Source organism: Rousettus aegyptiacus, unplaced genomic scaffold (assembly GCF_014176215.1).
Source record: "Rousettus aegyptiacus isolate mRouAeg1 unplaced genomic scaffold, mRouAeg1.p scaffold_m13_p_14, whole genome shotgun sequence".
NCBI lineage: Eukaryota > Metazoa > Chordata > Mammalia > Chiroptera > Pteropodidae > Rousettus > Rousettus aegyptiacus.
Window position 1 is genome coordinate 42,376,991 of NW_023416289.1, and position 15,594 is coordinate 42,392,584.

The 15,594-nt window shown below is 37.0% G+C and overlaps 1 protein-coding gene across 1 annotated transcript; it reads left to right on the plus strand.

The window, feature by feature from the left end:
- Positions 1–4,330: 4,330 nt before the first annotated feature.
- On the plus strand, positions 4,331–14,706 carry LOC118611454 (vomeronasal type-1 receptor 4-like). Its single transcript, XM_036232470.1, is given in 5 exon segments — positions 4,331–4,724; positions 10,211–10,292; positions 13,442–13,760; positions 13,763–13,808; positions 13,811–14,706. Coding segments are annotated over 3 exon segments (987 nt in total). The 5' UTR covers positions 4,331–4,724; positions 10,211–10,292; positions 13,442–13,484; the 3' UTR covers positions 14,476–14,706.
- The last annotated feature ends 888 nt before the right edge of the window (positions 14,707–15,594 follow it).

Below are 15,594 nucleotides of genomic sequence, written 5' to 3' on the forward strand. Positions count from 1 at the left end.
TGGAGTAGGCAAGCAGTCTCTGCAAGTGTCACTCTCCCCTTCCTCTCTGTAGGTTTTAAAGATCTAAATGGTTTGAATCTTGGTCATTCATCTCACATCCACACAGTAATTGTGACAGTAATGAAGAACATCGGGAAGAAGATCTACGATGCCAACTAACAGAAATGTTATTTAAAAACATGTAACAAGGAAGTTACATGTTTGAGCTATAATATCCAAGAAGCCTCCTTGAAGAATCTGTTTTATTTGTGCGATCAGGATAAAAGCGCATCCAGATAGGCCTAGATGGCTTGAGACGAGAAGTGCCCAGTGCAGACATGAGGCCAGGCATGAGGCCAGGCACTGTTGTCGGTTGTGCCTGTGTGGGGTTGGTCAGAGTTCATGCAGGGATGGTTGTAGCAACAGTGAATCAAGAGAAACAAGTTTCCAAAGGCCGCAGGCACAGGGGAGGCTGAGAGGCTGAACTCTTCCCTAATTAAACTCTTCGACACATTTATCTGAGCCTGGTGATGATTGAAGTTCAGGTCCTAAACTACTGATACTATATCATTAAAGGTTAATTTTCCATTGAAAGTTATATTCTTGCCAATTCTTTAAGTTACATCTTTCTAGGAGATTGATCATGTCATCTGTTTTCCAATTTATTCTAATTCAATAACAACAGCAAAAACAGAGTTAAACTGAAGATGTTAGCAGTAGAAATGGAGTTTGTGACTCTCTCTACATTGCCTGTATTAGTTTGCTAGGGCTCATAAACTTGATGGCTTAAATAGCAGAAATTTATTGTCTCAGAGTTCTAGAGGTCAGAAGTCCAAAATCAAGGTGTTGGCAGGGTTGGTTCCTTTGAGATCTGTAAGGATCTGTTTCGTGTCTTCTAGCTTCTTGTGGTTTGCTAACAGTCTTTGGTGTTCCTTGACTTGTGGCAGCATAACGCCAATCTTCACATAGCATTCTGTCTGTGAGCATGTCTGCCTCCAAATCTCTCCTTTTCGTAAGGTACCAGTCATACTGGATTAGGGCCCCACCCTACTTCAGAGTGACCTCAGCTTAACTAATTATATCTGCAATGAAGCTAGTCACAAATAGTCACATTCTGAGGCCCTGGAGATTAGGATGTCAACATATGAATCTTGAGAAGATGGAATTCAACCCATAACAATCCTCTTTTTAAAAGCTAGAGATATAAAGTGAAAAAAAGGCCCTAGATGAGATTACTTCTTCAGTTTAGGATAGAAAAGGCCTTGTCTCCCATGGTAAAAAGAAGAAAAAATGGACAAACTAAAAATCATACTTTTCTATGAAGTTACATAGGACTGGTAGGTGCAAATTAGCCTTAAAGAATTGAATTCCAAGAGAAATGAATTCTTTAGAGGTGAGTAGCTTACATACCGGGGAGCAGCCATCTGATCTGGGTAAAGGCAGGCTTGCCCTAGACAGACTTTGCAGGATCAAGGGGAAATAAGTTGATATTTGGATAACAGATTGGATTCTAGAAGAGCCCCAGCCTTAAAGGCAGATTGCTCACCTCTTCATTCTCTTTGCTTGTCATCCTGAGTTTTCCTTAGAAACAGCAATAAAGAAAGACTAGCGTTTTAATCATTTTCTATTCACCCTTTCGGTGGGGGAGAGATTTCCACCCTAGTGTTATGGGGATGGCTGAACATGTGACACTTGACACTGGATAGATGAGATGGACAGTAGTTTATTAGTTATATGTACTCATAGCCTGGGAGAGGAGGACACTGAATGCTACACAAGGCCACATAGGTGCACACTCAGGAACAGAGTGAACCACCAGAGACTGTGGGAGGTAGGCTTTATAGCATCAAGAGGGCGGGGTGATTTGCTTTGTTCGAATAATTCTGTGAGCTGGCCAGGAACTGAAACCAATTACTTAGGGATAAGCAGGAACTGTGCTTCCTCCCCCTAAAGAGTTGTTTGTTAGGGGACCCTATCTGCAGATAAGAAAGCAGAGCAGGGAGGGGAACTGGTGGCTAGACAGCACATAATAGTGGGCCCCAGACTTAGGTGTCACACTACACTTTCAAAGAGTTGAAAGAAAAAACCTGCTAACCTAGAATTCTATATCCAGTGAAATTGCTTTCTAATAAATGAAAGCTGAGATAATTTGTAGCCAGTAGATCCATACTACAATAAATGCTGAGGAAAGCTCTTCAGACTAGAGGGAAATGATACTAGGTGGAAAATTCAGACCCATAGGAAGGAATGATGGGTGCCAGAAATGATAAATGTGTGTAAATGTCAAATGCATTTTTCCCTCTTTAAAATTTTTAAAAAGATAATTAACCATTTAAGGCAACAATAACAACGGTGTATCTGAGAGTTACAAACCATGTGGAAAGAAAAAATAATAAACAATAGCACAAAGAGTGGACAAAGGAAGTGATGTGCTATTAACTGAAGGCGGATTTGGTATGTTTAAGGATGCTTATTGTAATCCATAAAGCAGCCATTAAAACCATAAAATAAGAAGTATAGCTAAAAATCCAATAGAGGAGATTAAAACAAAATACTAAAAATGCTCTATCTCAAAGGATGCAAAAAAGGAACCCTGATGGGACAAATAACAAACAAAAAGCACAATGGTAGACTTAAACTCAATCATATCAATAATTATATTAAGTATAAACGAACTACAGTAAAAGGTGGAAATTGTCAGAATGGCTCTAAAAGCATGACTCAATCATATACTGTTTCCAAAGGATTAACTTATACCTCAATATGTGGAAAATTTTAAAGTAAAAAAATGGGAAAAGATCTATCATGTAAACATGATGAACAAGAAAACTGGTGTGGCTGTATTAATGTTAGTCAAAGTAGACATTGGGACAAGAAGGAAAGCAAGAGCACACAATTCTACGTGTGTATGCATAATAGTATGCATTGAAAGTGCGTGAAGCAAAAATGGACAGAACCGAGGGACAGACAAATCTGCACATGCAGAGATTTTATAAGCTTCTCTTAGGAATTGATAGAACAAGTAGCAGAGTTCAATAAGAATATAGAAGATCTGAACATATTGACCACCTTAAATTGATATTTCTAGAACATTTCACTCAATGATTACAGAATACATGTTTTAAACTGAATGTGGAAAATACAAACGAGTCTTAGTAACTTTCAAAGGAGTTCAAAGAATTGAAATCATATACAGTAGTTCCTCCGATCACAATGGAATTAAGTTAGAAATTAATAATAGCAGCCTCGTTAGCAGAATGGTGGATGGTAGGATATGAATTATAGATCAGATTCCCAGCTGTGTTGGGTGTGTGTTATGTCAGTGGTCTTCAAATTCAAACTGGAGTCGACATTCATTCTCAACATCCACATATACTTTATGTTAACACTGACCTGTAGGAAATTTCATCTACAATTCTTCTTGCCTCTTGGAAGATAAAAAAGCCTCCTCCACTTAAAAAGAAAGCCATCCTTCTCATCCATTCAGAATCTTACTCTACTGCTTTACTCCAAAGTATAAAAATTTTGGAGTACTATTTAAGTGGCAATTCAAAATATTTATGTCAATTAATGTTTCTTTGTAAGGGCACATGCTTCACACATCTATTTCATTGAGTTATATTTATGATATACTTTTATGTTTATCATTCCTCAGTATATATTATATACTTAAATTGTTTTGCCCAATTATGCCAGGAACTGTGCCACCACTGTGACAGGAACTGGGGACAAAAAACAAATATATATATTATATCAGAAATATAAAGCTATTTCCAAATTTAAAAAATATATATGGGGGAAGAGTTTCCTTCAAGTCGTGAAGTGTGAGCAAATAAATCCTATACAGAAAAATTTGATTGAGACAAATAACACCTGCAGATTTTTAATGGTAGCTCATTAATGCAAGTGGACACTTCATCGAGATTTTATATGAATTAACAATTCCGGTAGGTTGATTTTGTAGGTGGAATGAGTAAATGTATGCAAACATAACATAACAAACATAACAAACATGACAAAACATAACAAACATAACATTGTGTGGTACAGAAGATACTTAATAAATGTGCCTATGCCTGCCACTTCTTTATTAAATATCCATTTAAAATGTCCTTTTGGATATATAATTCTTGCAAAATGTCTAAGAAATCCTTACTAAATAGCATTCATATATAATCAAGCTTTCTTTTTTCTTTTTAAAATTGTTTATTGGGGGTAACATTGGTTAATACAATTACACAATTTTCAGGTGTACATTATAATTTAATATCTGTATATTCTATTGTGTTTACCACCCAAAGTCCAGTTTCCTTCAGCTAATAATTAAAATTTCTTGATTACCATTAACATAACTTTGAATATTGCTCAACATTATGTCATATCCATTTTTAATTAGCCATATAATATTCCAGAATATGGATGTAATACATTTATAACCATACAGCCTTGGATCATAGTTATATACCGCGGAGCCACACAACCCATACTCATACTCTTACCAGGAGACCTGAGAAACCCCTGGTTGTTAGAGCCAGGTGGACTGTGGGAAACGTAGTCCGCTGCCGGAAAAGCAGGAGACACCGGAAACGAAGGGCCAAGGGACCGCCCCACCCAGGAGGCTTCTGGGAGTTAGTGTCGGTGCTTGCAGTGCGCAGGCGTGGGCGCTCTTGGTTCCTTGCTTGGGAAAGGTCTTGTAATGTTGCAGCGTGTCTCCTTCCAGCTCCGTTTTCGGTGATATCACATGGGTAGGTAGAAGTTGGCCATAGTGGGAATGTTTGCACCGTGGGAATTGGCAGTCACGGCAAAGCAAAGCTTGATTTATTGTTCTGTTGGTCGTTTGGGAGTGAGGGAGCGCCCCCAATCCCACGTCTTCCTCTTGCAATGTCTCTCTAGCCCCCTCTCCTGCTAAAGCTTACTTTATAGGAGAACTACTTAAGGGAATTCCGTTGTTTATCACAGGAGCATATATTGAAGAATGCATTCGGAGCTGAGGCAATAAATAATAGAAATAAATGACATACCACATTTTCACCTATCAAATGCCAAAAACAAATGTAGATATACAATATCGTTGAGAATGTGGGGAAAATTAGAACTCTCATAGGTACTCATGGGGAATAACTACAGCCTTTTTACAATTAAGTTGGGTGGTAGGTGTCACATTTCTGAAAGCAAACCGCTAAGCAATCAGCATTTTTACGTATAAGAATCTAGCCTACAAAAATACTGACTTGAAAGAAAAACATGTGGATAAGGTAATGCTTACCAAAGCTATATTTCTAATACTGAAAAACAAATCAACCTCGATGTTTATTTCTAATGGAATTATTAATCTGTGCTTACCAATATGATAGCTCTTTGTGGCTATTTAAAATGTAAGTTATTAAAATTAAATAAGATTTAATTAAAAGTAAAAATGAAATATAAAAATAAAAGCTCCTTAGTCACATTTCAAATGTTCATTAGCCAGTGTCACTAGTGGTTACTGTATTGACCAACACAGATATAAAACATTATCAACACCATGGAAAGTTATATTGGACAGCACTGGGTTAGATAATTCAACATTAAAAAAGAATGCGTTAAATCTCTATAACTGACATAAAATAAAGTAGAGGAATTGTGTTCAAGTGAAAAATGTAAAGAGCAGAGCAGTATACATAGCATAATCTCATTTACATGTAAAACATATACATATTCAGTGTACAGAAAAGTCTGGAAAATACCTTAAAAATGTTAACTTTGGTAACTTCTGGAGAGAAAGAATAAGTAGGAGGAGAGTCATTTCTTTTTTGTACATTTTCTATTCTAATATTTAAAAACAATTAATAATCCTAAATCCAAAATAGTTTACTTATTTTGAAAGATTTTCTGCTGTTTTCTACTCTCTCAGCCACTTATTCTTTCTTGAAATACTCAACCACTTTAACTTAAAAGACTTCACTCTTTACTGTTTTATCTTCTCATTGAAAAAATTAGAAAAAGCAATTATTTGAGTGACTAAAAGCCAAACAATGAGGAATTGTGACACCGAGCAATGTGAAATCAGTTGGATCAACTTAAAATCCCAACAGAAGTATTTTCATAAAATGTATTTCTTTTATTTTGTAACTACAAAAGCAATGTATGTTTAGTACATAAAATAAGAAGATAAAGCAATTAAAACAACAGGAAAAATACCCATTATTCCACAGAGCCATGGGCCAACACTGCCAACACTTTGCTGCAGAGCTTCTCAGATCATATTTGCACAGGTTACAGACTTTCTCCCACCATTCAAACATTTTGTACTGTTTGGATGTTAAGTTATACCAACTGATTTCTTAATGCTGAACATTTAGGTTGTTCCTGCTTTTCTACATAGCCAATCCCAGAGGACAAGAAGATGAAGCCTAAATTGAAATGAACTAAAAAGCTTGAAAAATGGTGCTCTGAATTTCTTAAACGCATCATGGCCCAAATCCAGTATTATGACAAACCTACCTTGTGGAATGATTTGCCTGGAGATACTTTCGGATTCGCCTATCTGCTCCAGCTTTAGAAGCAAGTGCAAGTCCTCAGTCCCAGGGGAACTGGTGTGTGAGGAGTGAGTGGGTTCAGTAGCTCCAGGGGGCATCAGTCAATCCAGCCCTCCCATAACATGAGGATCCCAGTCCAGACTTCTATCCAATGTGGCAGGGATCCGAGCTTCCTCAGTTTTTTTTCTTGGTCAGAGAATGCCAAGTTACAGAGGGAATGTATGGACAATTATACATTGTATCGTATCAGTTAAAAGTTTGAGGCATAGCAAACTACACCAAAATTTAGTAGCTTAAAACAACTCTTCATGACTTCTCATGATTTTGTAAATGGATTGGTGGTTCTTCTGGTCTGGATCAGTGTGGCTGAGGTTGGATGATCTAGGATGGCTTCTGTCACCTACCTGGCAGTTGTTAGGATGACCGGTGTAGAAAAATGCCTTAGCTGGTATGGCTACCTCTGATCAATGGGGTATCACTTCACACGCACTAAGATAGCTATAATCAAAAAGACAATAATAAGCATTAGTGAGAACGTGGAGAAATTGGAACACTCACACGTGGCTCATAGGAATGTAAAATGATGCAGTTGCTGTGGAAGACAGTCTAGCAGTTCTTCAAAAGAGTTCCCATAGGACCATTCTTAAGTATATACCCAGGAGAAATGAAAACACATCCACATGAAAACTTATATGTGAATTTTATAGTAGTAGTGTTCATAAAAGTCATAAAGTGGAAACAAGCAAAATGTCTTATCAACTAATAAATGTATTAAAATATAGTAAATTTGTACGATGGAATATTATTTGGCAATAAAAATGAGTGAAGTACTGATACATGGTATAACATGAATGAATTTGAAAATATTATGCTAAGTAAAAGAAGCCAGTCATAAAAAGCCACATATTGTATGATTTTATTTATATGACATGTCCAGAATAGGCAAATCTGTAGAGATAGAAAATAAATTAGTGGTTGCCTAGGCCTGGAAGTAGGTGAGAGGTGGTAGGAAATGGAGAGTGAATGCTAACGGGTACAGGGTTTCTTTTTGAGGTGATATAATTTTTCAAATCAATTGTGATATTGAGTGTACAACTCTGCAAATATTCTAAAAACCACGAAATTGTACATTTTATTGGGTGAACTGTATGGTATGTGAATTATGTTCGAGAACCGATTAACCTGGAAGAGTAACATCCATCTCTCACATATGAAAACAAAAAAGAGTTCACAATATTTATAACTTAAAAATCAGCCACCAGAGTACTTATCAAAATACAAATTGATTTTATTATAATCTTGGTTAGTAATCATGACACTTAAAGTACAAATCATGAGGTAAATAGTTACATTCCAGAAAATACAAAGGATGTTTTAATAAAATTTCTTAGCTCCAAATTTAAAGAGCAAATAAACTAAGGGAAATTATTTCAAGTATGAGAAACATAAAGAATTTAAAACAATATGTAGATGAACACAACCATGTATAGAAATGAGCTAAGGGTATGAATAGGAATTCAGAGGAAAAATTGAAAATGACTAATAAATATTTGAAAACATGTCCAAGTTTATGACAAATGAAAGACATGGAAATATTATAAAAATAAAATGTCATTATTTGTCTAAGGATTGGGAAATGTGAAAAAATAATACCTAATGTTATAGATTTTAAGGAAATATAATAAATTCTAGTGGGAGATAATTACAACTTTTATGAGAGTTACTTTATGTAAACTAATACAAGCATCTATTATCAGTAATCCATTTCTAGAACACTATTTGATGAATGTTATTGAAACAGTAAAATACATAAAACATTCTCTACAAGAATATTTACATTAGTTATAATTGAGAACAACCCAAAGATAAAATGAAAATATGTAGGTAAATTAAATCTGATAATTCATAAAATAACCAGGAGTCATTAAAATGATAATATAGAATTGCCCTGCCTGATATGGAATACTATGCATAGGATATTAAGAAATGAAAAGTACTGGCTACATGAGGGTATGCCAGATGTGACTATAATTTGGGGGTCGGGGAATACACAAGAATAAACATTGAAATTTTAAGTATTTTAGAAGTATATTCTAAAACTAAATTCTGGCTAATATTAACACATGAATAATCATCTTTCAACTTAGTTTTCTCACTGGTAAATAGAATAATAACTCCTACCATCCAGATTTTTTAATAGAATAGTGACGAAGCCCTGTGACACTGAAACACACCATCTCAGGTCAGATCCTTGTCTTACCATTTTAACAGCTGGGGGACCATGGGCAAGTTTTACAAAATTTGTGTATGTCTCATCTATTTGCACTGGTATAAACCTGGAGAATAGTATTACCACAAGAAGGGCTTTTTTGGTTTGAATTAAATAATTCATGTGAGTCACGTTTCAGTGGATCTAGCACTTGATAAGCACTCATCTATTTTTCTTCGACCAATTGTGATTCACCCCTCCCACCCCCAGCACCTGGGCTGCTGGATCAAAACTGCCATTCTGTCATCAAAGAGATGGCTGTTGGGCAGGACAGCACTAGTGACTGCCACACTGGGAAAAATATTCTTTACGTGTAAAGGAAAAAGACAATCGCAGACTTTCAGGGGCTTAGCAATTATGCCAACCACCTCAGCTGTCTAAGAGAGCTCTTGGGAGGGCATCCAGCCAAATGACATTGAAATCAGAACTAAGCCTTCGTGAAGGGGTGATGAGGTAAACAGGCAGTGATGCTCTCGCACCTCTAACCCTCTTCCAGTTCCTCTCAGTCTCCAAGCACCTTCCCTTTTTGGGGAATTTGCGGTGCCGGGAATTCCCTTCTCCCTGTCTTTGCCTAAGGATTTATTCTTAGTCTTTCAAACTGCATCTTAATTATTGACTTATAGGCCTTCCTTTAATCCATATTTAAATTATAGTCATTCTACACTGCTTCTCAAACCCACAACAACACTTTCTTATTATCACTCATCACAATGTGTAATTTTATGATTTTAATGTGCCAATTATTATATCTGTGTCCACTGGTCAAATGTCCATTAGAGCAAAAATCTTGATTCTGATTATTCATCAATAGCAGGGGTCAAAAAACTGTGGTCCACATGCCAAATCTGGTCCACTGCCTGTTTTGTAAGGGTAGTCAGCTAAAAGAATGGTTTTTACATTTTTAAGTGGTTGACAAAAGAAAGATGAACAATAGGTATGGGCAGTTGAAACTTATAAATTTCAAATTCCACTGTCCATAAGTTTTATTGGGTCACAGCTACACTGGACTGTTTCCGTGTTGTCTGCGGCTGCCGTCCCACCACCATGGCAGAGTCAATAGTTGCAACAAAGAACCTGTTGCAAATACTTATCATCTGTCCCTTTCCAGGAGAAGCGTGTCAACTTCTGCTCTATCCTCAGTACAGAGACCAGTGCTTTATGGATGATGAAATCCAGTCCAATTTCAGTGTATTCCCTAGACATCCGGCATTTATCTCAAGAGCTGGACTTTAAAAGCAATCACTTTCAGCAATGGGAAAACAAGAGGTCTCCATGGGGCTAATAAGCAAAGGGAATCCCTGGCTGCTAAAAAATCAAGTTTGCTTCAGCTGTCAGGCTATAAACCTGATGTCATCAGGGTGTGGAGTCAGAAGGAGAGAAAGTGGCCGATGAAAATGTCAGCATGGGGACATGCAAGTTAGTCGCTGATACTCTACCTTCACAGGTTCTGCACACAAGCCATGCAATTCTCCTGTGCTCCACCCTTGAGATATGTCATGTCACGTTACAGGACAGTTTCTCTAAAGGTATGTTGGTCTCTGGATTTTTCTCATCAAGGGCTAGTAATTACTCATTGTTATTATTATTACTGTTATTATTATTTTAACCTGGGCCAACAGTTTCTCAGGGATATTCTCAGTCCCCCCTGAAGACACTGTCATTGCTACCAGTGACATTATAATGGCTGCACTGGTGGGAAATGAGATCATGGTGTCCCCTATTAACTCGTGGGACTAATAGGCAAAGGGAAAGCTCACACCCGCAGATGTAAACCATGGCAGTGACAGGCTCACCATCCAGGTATCAGAGTTCTGCTGGGTGAGTATGTTTTTTCTTTTTTCTCTTTAGAAAGTGTCATGAAAAAAGTGACTTTCAGTGTTGGAACTTTATTTTAGAATCCTGATAGGCTTGCTTACTTGAGAAGGGGTGATGTGCCAAAAATCTGAAGATTGTAAAGAAATCTGTGACTCTTGTGATTTTCACACAGTTATCCTCTTTGCCTTCCTTTCTTTTTTCTTTTTGGCTTCTTGAGACCTCCCAGCCATCATTTCTCACTATTAGACTTGCTAGAATTCTCCTCCTTTCCCTTCCAACCTTTTAAATCTCTTCTCTAAAATTGAGGTCCACAGCACCTCCATCGGAGGAATATTATAGGGAAAAAACCAAAATCATATATATTTCGGCATTAAGCATGGACATAGAAAAGATTGGTTCAATTTTTGTTTTCTCCATGGTCAAGATTGGCTTTGGAAAAACATTTATAGAGAGTTATCCCATTGGGTGGTATGAGCAAGAGGCATAAACCCTTTTCTTCACCTCCTCAAGTTCTTCTTAGACCACAGGAAAGGGATATAATTGTTCACGCTGAGTCCCTTAAGGAGAGACATATTCCCAAATTTATTTCCCAGAATCAAAAATGGATATAAAGCTACCCACTGACCACATCGGAGCTGAGCCTAAGTCATAAAATGGGCCCTGGCATCAAGACAGAACACTGAGGTGCTTCAAAGAAATTAAAAGTATATCAAGTTTTATCATTGGAGAAGTTTCACTCTGTCCCTTAAATCTGTCAGTCTGTGAACATGTATTTTTCCAGCCCTGACTGGTAATGTCTCTTGTGGAAAGGTCACCACAGGGCTCTAGTATGTGTCTTTTTTGAGTCTAAGGAGAGGAAAGCAGAAGAGCTGCAGGTTGGAAAGCCCAGGCCCCATAGAACCACTATGGATCACCCTATCTACTGCCACCCTCTCTAGAAAACTTCCCCGACCAGGAACTCTGCTTTAAATATTAAAGAAGCTAATCAAAAATAGACTCACAATTATAGAGGACAATCTGGTGACGGCCACAGGGGATGCAGGTTGGGGGGTTGGGGGAATGAGGTGAAGGGTTAAAGAAGTACAAATTAGCAGTTGATAAATGGTCACAGGGATAGGGAATGCAATTAGCATTAATGTAATGACTAGGTGGAGCCAGAGGAGAGAAAGAGCAATTAGGGGGATCGTTTTATTAACTATATAAATGTCTAACCAATGTACTGTATACTTGAAACTAATAAAATTTTTTTTAAAAAAAGCAATTAAGTACAAATTGCCAGTTAGAAAAACAGTTACAAGGATGTAAAGTACAGCGAGGGGAATATAGTCAATAATATTGTGATGACTATGTATGGTGTCAGATGGGTACTGGACTTCTCAGAGGGGATCACTTCATAAGATATATAAATGTCTAATCACTATGTTGTACACCTGAAACTGATATAATGTATGTCAACAGTAATTGAAAAATTTTTTTTAACATAAATCAAAGAAGACCTCAATAAATGGAAAGATAGACCATGCTCATATATTGAAAGACTAAACATAGTAAAGTTGTCAATTCTACACTATTTCTATAATCTGCCATTCTGGGATTTGGTGGAAAAATGAGGAGTATTGGGAGAGTTGGTAATCCTACATCTGTTTTCATATTTTCTCAACTCAGCAAGACTCTTAATCTGCCTGATAACCTCCTCCATGCTGTGTTACCTGGAATATGGTTATCTAGTGCTATGAACATTGGGCCAGTAAATATCCTCTAAATACAATATAGGGGAGCAGCAAGGGTGGGATATTAAAGTTCTCTCACCAGAATTATGCTTGCTCTTCTGCACCCATCAACAAATATGTCTCACACTTACGCACATAATATCTTCTTATGATGTTTAAAGTCCTTTTATACCTATAGTAATACTTTTACCATTATAAAGGTGTTCAATTTTCCTCTTTTGTCTTGACCATATTTACAAATGTTAGTCTCCTTTATATATGTTTTATATTTTAAATCAAGTATAGAGTTGCTTTTATTTCTATTTCATTATTTGTTTATCTCCAGTACAATCATCTTTCTACAATCTTAAATAAAATTTAGCAAAATGCATGTTAACTTCAAAATGGTTTTTCACAGTTTCTAATTATTCCCTCAAATCTATTAAATTAGGCAGGCTGATAATGTTGTTTAAATTCTCTATATTTTATTTTTGTGAACTGAGCAACATTTTCAGATAGGAATCTGTTAAACTCCATCTGGTCTCCTTCTATTTCCTAGAGCTTTCTTTTTATGTACAAAAAAGCAGTTGTCATGTTCAAAATCCTGCAAGATGAAGCCATTAATGGTTTTGTGGAGACTTTGATGAGTTAGAGAGTGTCTACCTAGTCAACAGAGTTGATATTACCTAGTTGCATCAACTGTTTATCATGAAACACTGGCCAGGGCCATAGCATTTCTGACTTTTACTTATTTGTTTGTTTAAAATTTTCTTTAGATTTATTGGGGTAGCATTTCTAATTTTTAAAAAGAAACAATCTCCAGATTGTTGAAAAGTTGGCATATAATCTCAAATTTCAACTACAGAGTGAGGAAAAAGAAGAGAAATATTGGGGCCATAAACTGCCCATTTTCTGCCATAGTGTAGCCTATCTTTAGAAAAATGTTACCCATACATCTGGATCCACACACCCTAAACGAAATGCTAGCAAATCATATGCAACTTGGAAGAGAACTAATTTGTTCTATCGAAGTAGTTTGAATCAGTATTTATATATCTAATAATAGGATTTTTCAAATATGAAAAAGGTAAAATTTGTTACTTTGTATTTGCCACACTAAGGAAGATAATAGATGTTCTCTCTCTCTCTAGATCATCTGGCTTTGAATAAAATAAACTTCTGGTCGTTAACATTATGGCTTCTGGTGAGTCGATAATGGGGAGTCTCTTCCTTTTCCAGATTGAAGTAGGGCTCCTGGGAAATATCTTAGTGTTTTGTCTTTATATATGGACTTTTTTTACTAAGCATACTCAGAAACCCATAGATATAATGCTCAACCAATTGGCCAATTCCCTGGTCCTTTTCTCTAGGGGAATCTCTCAGATACTGGATACTATTGGTTTTAAACATTTCCTGGGAGAAGTCGAGTGTAAGGTTAGCTTGTATACTCAAAGAGTGGCCCGGGGGGTGGGAGCGGTTCTCTCTGCTCCCCCTGCCTCCTGAGTAGCTTCCAGGCTATCACAGGTGGGCAGAACTCCAAGTGAAAGCTCCTAAATTTGTTCAACCCTCCTGTTCCCTCTGTTGGATTCTTCATCTCCTGATAAATATTGTTGTGTCAATGAAAGTGACTCATTCAGGGAATACTCTAAACATTACAGAAAGGGATTTCAGATTGTGTTCTGCAAAAGGATTTGATTCATTTGAGACCTCACTCTATGCACTCCTGTTTTCCTTCCTTGATAGTTTATGTTTGGGACTCATGGGTTGGGCCAGTGGCTCCACAGTGATCTTCCTGCAAAGACATAAGCAGAGAGTCCAACATTTTCATCACACCAGTCTCTCTCTCAGAGCCTCCCCGGAGGCCACTGCCACTCACACTGTCCTGCTTCTGGTGAGCGCATTTGTTTCCTTTTATTCTCTCTCCTCCATCTTATCACTTTACATGACTTGCTTTGTCAATCCAAGCATGCGACTGGTGAACATCAGTACCTTCCTGGCTTCTTGTTTTCCAACTTTCAGCCCCTTCGTGCTCATCAGCTGTAATGCTCCAATCTTCAGAACTTACCTTGTCAATTGTGGTAAAAAAAAATTTTCAGATAGCCCTTTACAAACAGCTCTCACTCATTCAACAGTTTTAAAGCACTCGATACTCAATGATTGTGACTCTCACTGTAGATTCACCTGAAACTTACCCTGATTATTTTTATTTTTCAATCTGAGATTTCAGTCTTATGATTTAATTTCTTAAGGGCACTTGTCATTTTTTCTTCGAATATTGCCTTCCGATGCAGCCAATATGAGTTTTCCTCTCTGCAGAAACTGCCCAACCCAAGAAAAAATGGTTTACTTCTATCGATACTTGGCATTACCCTAATGAAATGGCAGGGCCAATATACTAACCTTAATGGAACATCCACTTCTTTCTTTAATATGGACCAGCTAATGACCAGGAGGCACTGAACTTGAAGATACACTTAGAGGAACATCAATGAAAGTAGCGGAGTAAGGACCTCCGAACATCTTTTCCTTTCTAAAAGTGGTGAGAACACTAGCAAAAGTGACAGAATCAATTTTTTTCAGAGCTCTGGAAACGAAAAGCTTTCAGCAACCTGAAGAGTGTTTATTCAAGAAAAAGAGCAGAATCTTGGTAAGAACAATCAGTTTTGTGGCATTTTCACATTCCCTTTCTGATTCTTTCCCTCCCAAGCCCCACAGTGGCCACAGTCTCAGTCTGGCAGCCAGTAGAGGGGGCATAGTGGGGTTGGAGCTCCTTAAAAGCCCATCCCCAGAAAATGTGTTATTATTTGACCTGACTGGTGATTCTCTGTAAGATCCCACTCACAGGCTGTCTTTATTTGACCAGACTCAGAGCTTGCCCAGTGTAAAACAGCCTTTTCCCAGGGGCGTTTATTGGCAACAGTCATTAGCAATTGTTTAACATTGCACATGGAAAATTCTCAAGCATACACCATAAGTTAGGCAATGAAACGAGTTTCAATAAATTTTAAAGGACTGAAATAGTATAATATTCTTTGATTACAATGGGATAAAATCAGAAATAGGTAATAGAAGGAAATTTAGGAAACACACATGTATAGAAATTAAACACACTCCTATATAACCAATGGGGCAAAAAATAAATTACAAAAGAAATTAGAAAGTACTTTAAGATAAATGAAAACAAAAACACAACATACCAAAAGTTACAGGATATAGTTAAAGCAACGCTTAGGGAGAAATTTGTAGCTATAAATGCCTACATTTAAAAAAGAAAGAGCATGAATCAATAACCTAAACTTCCACC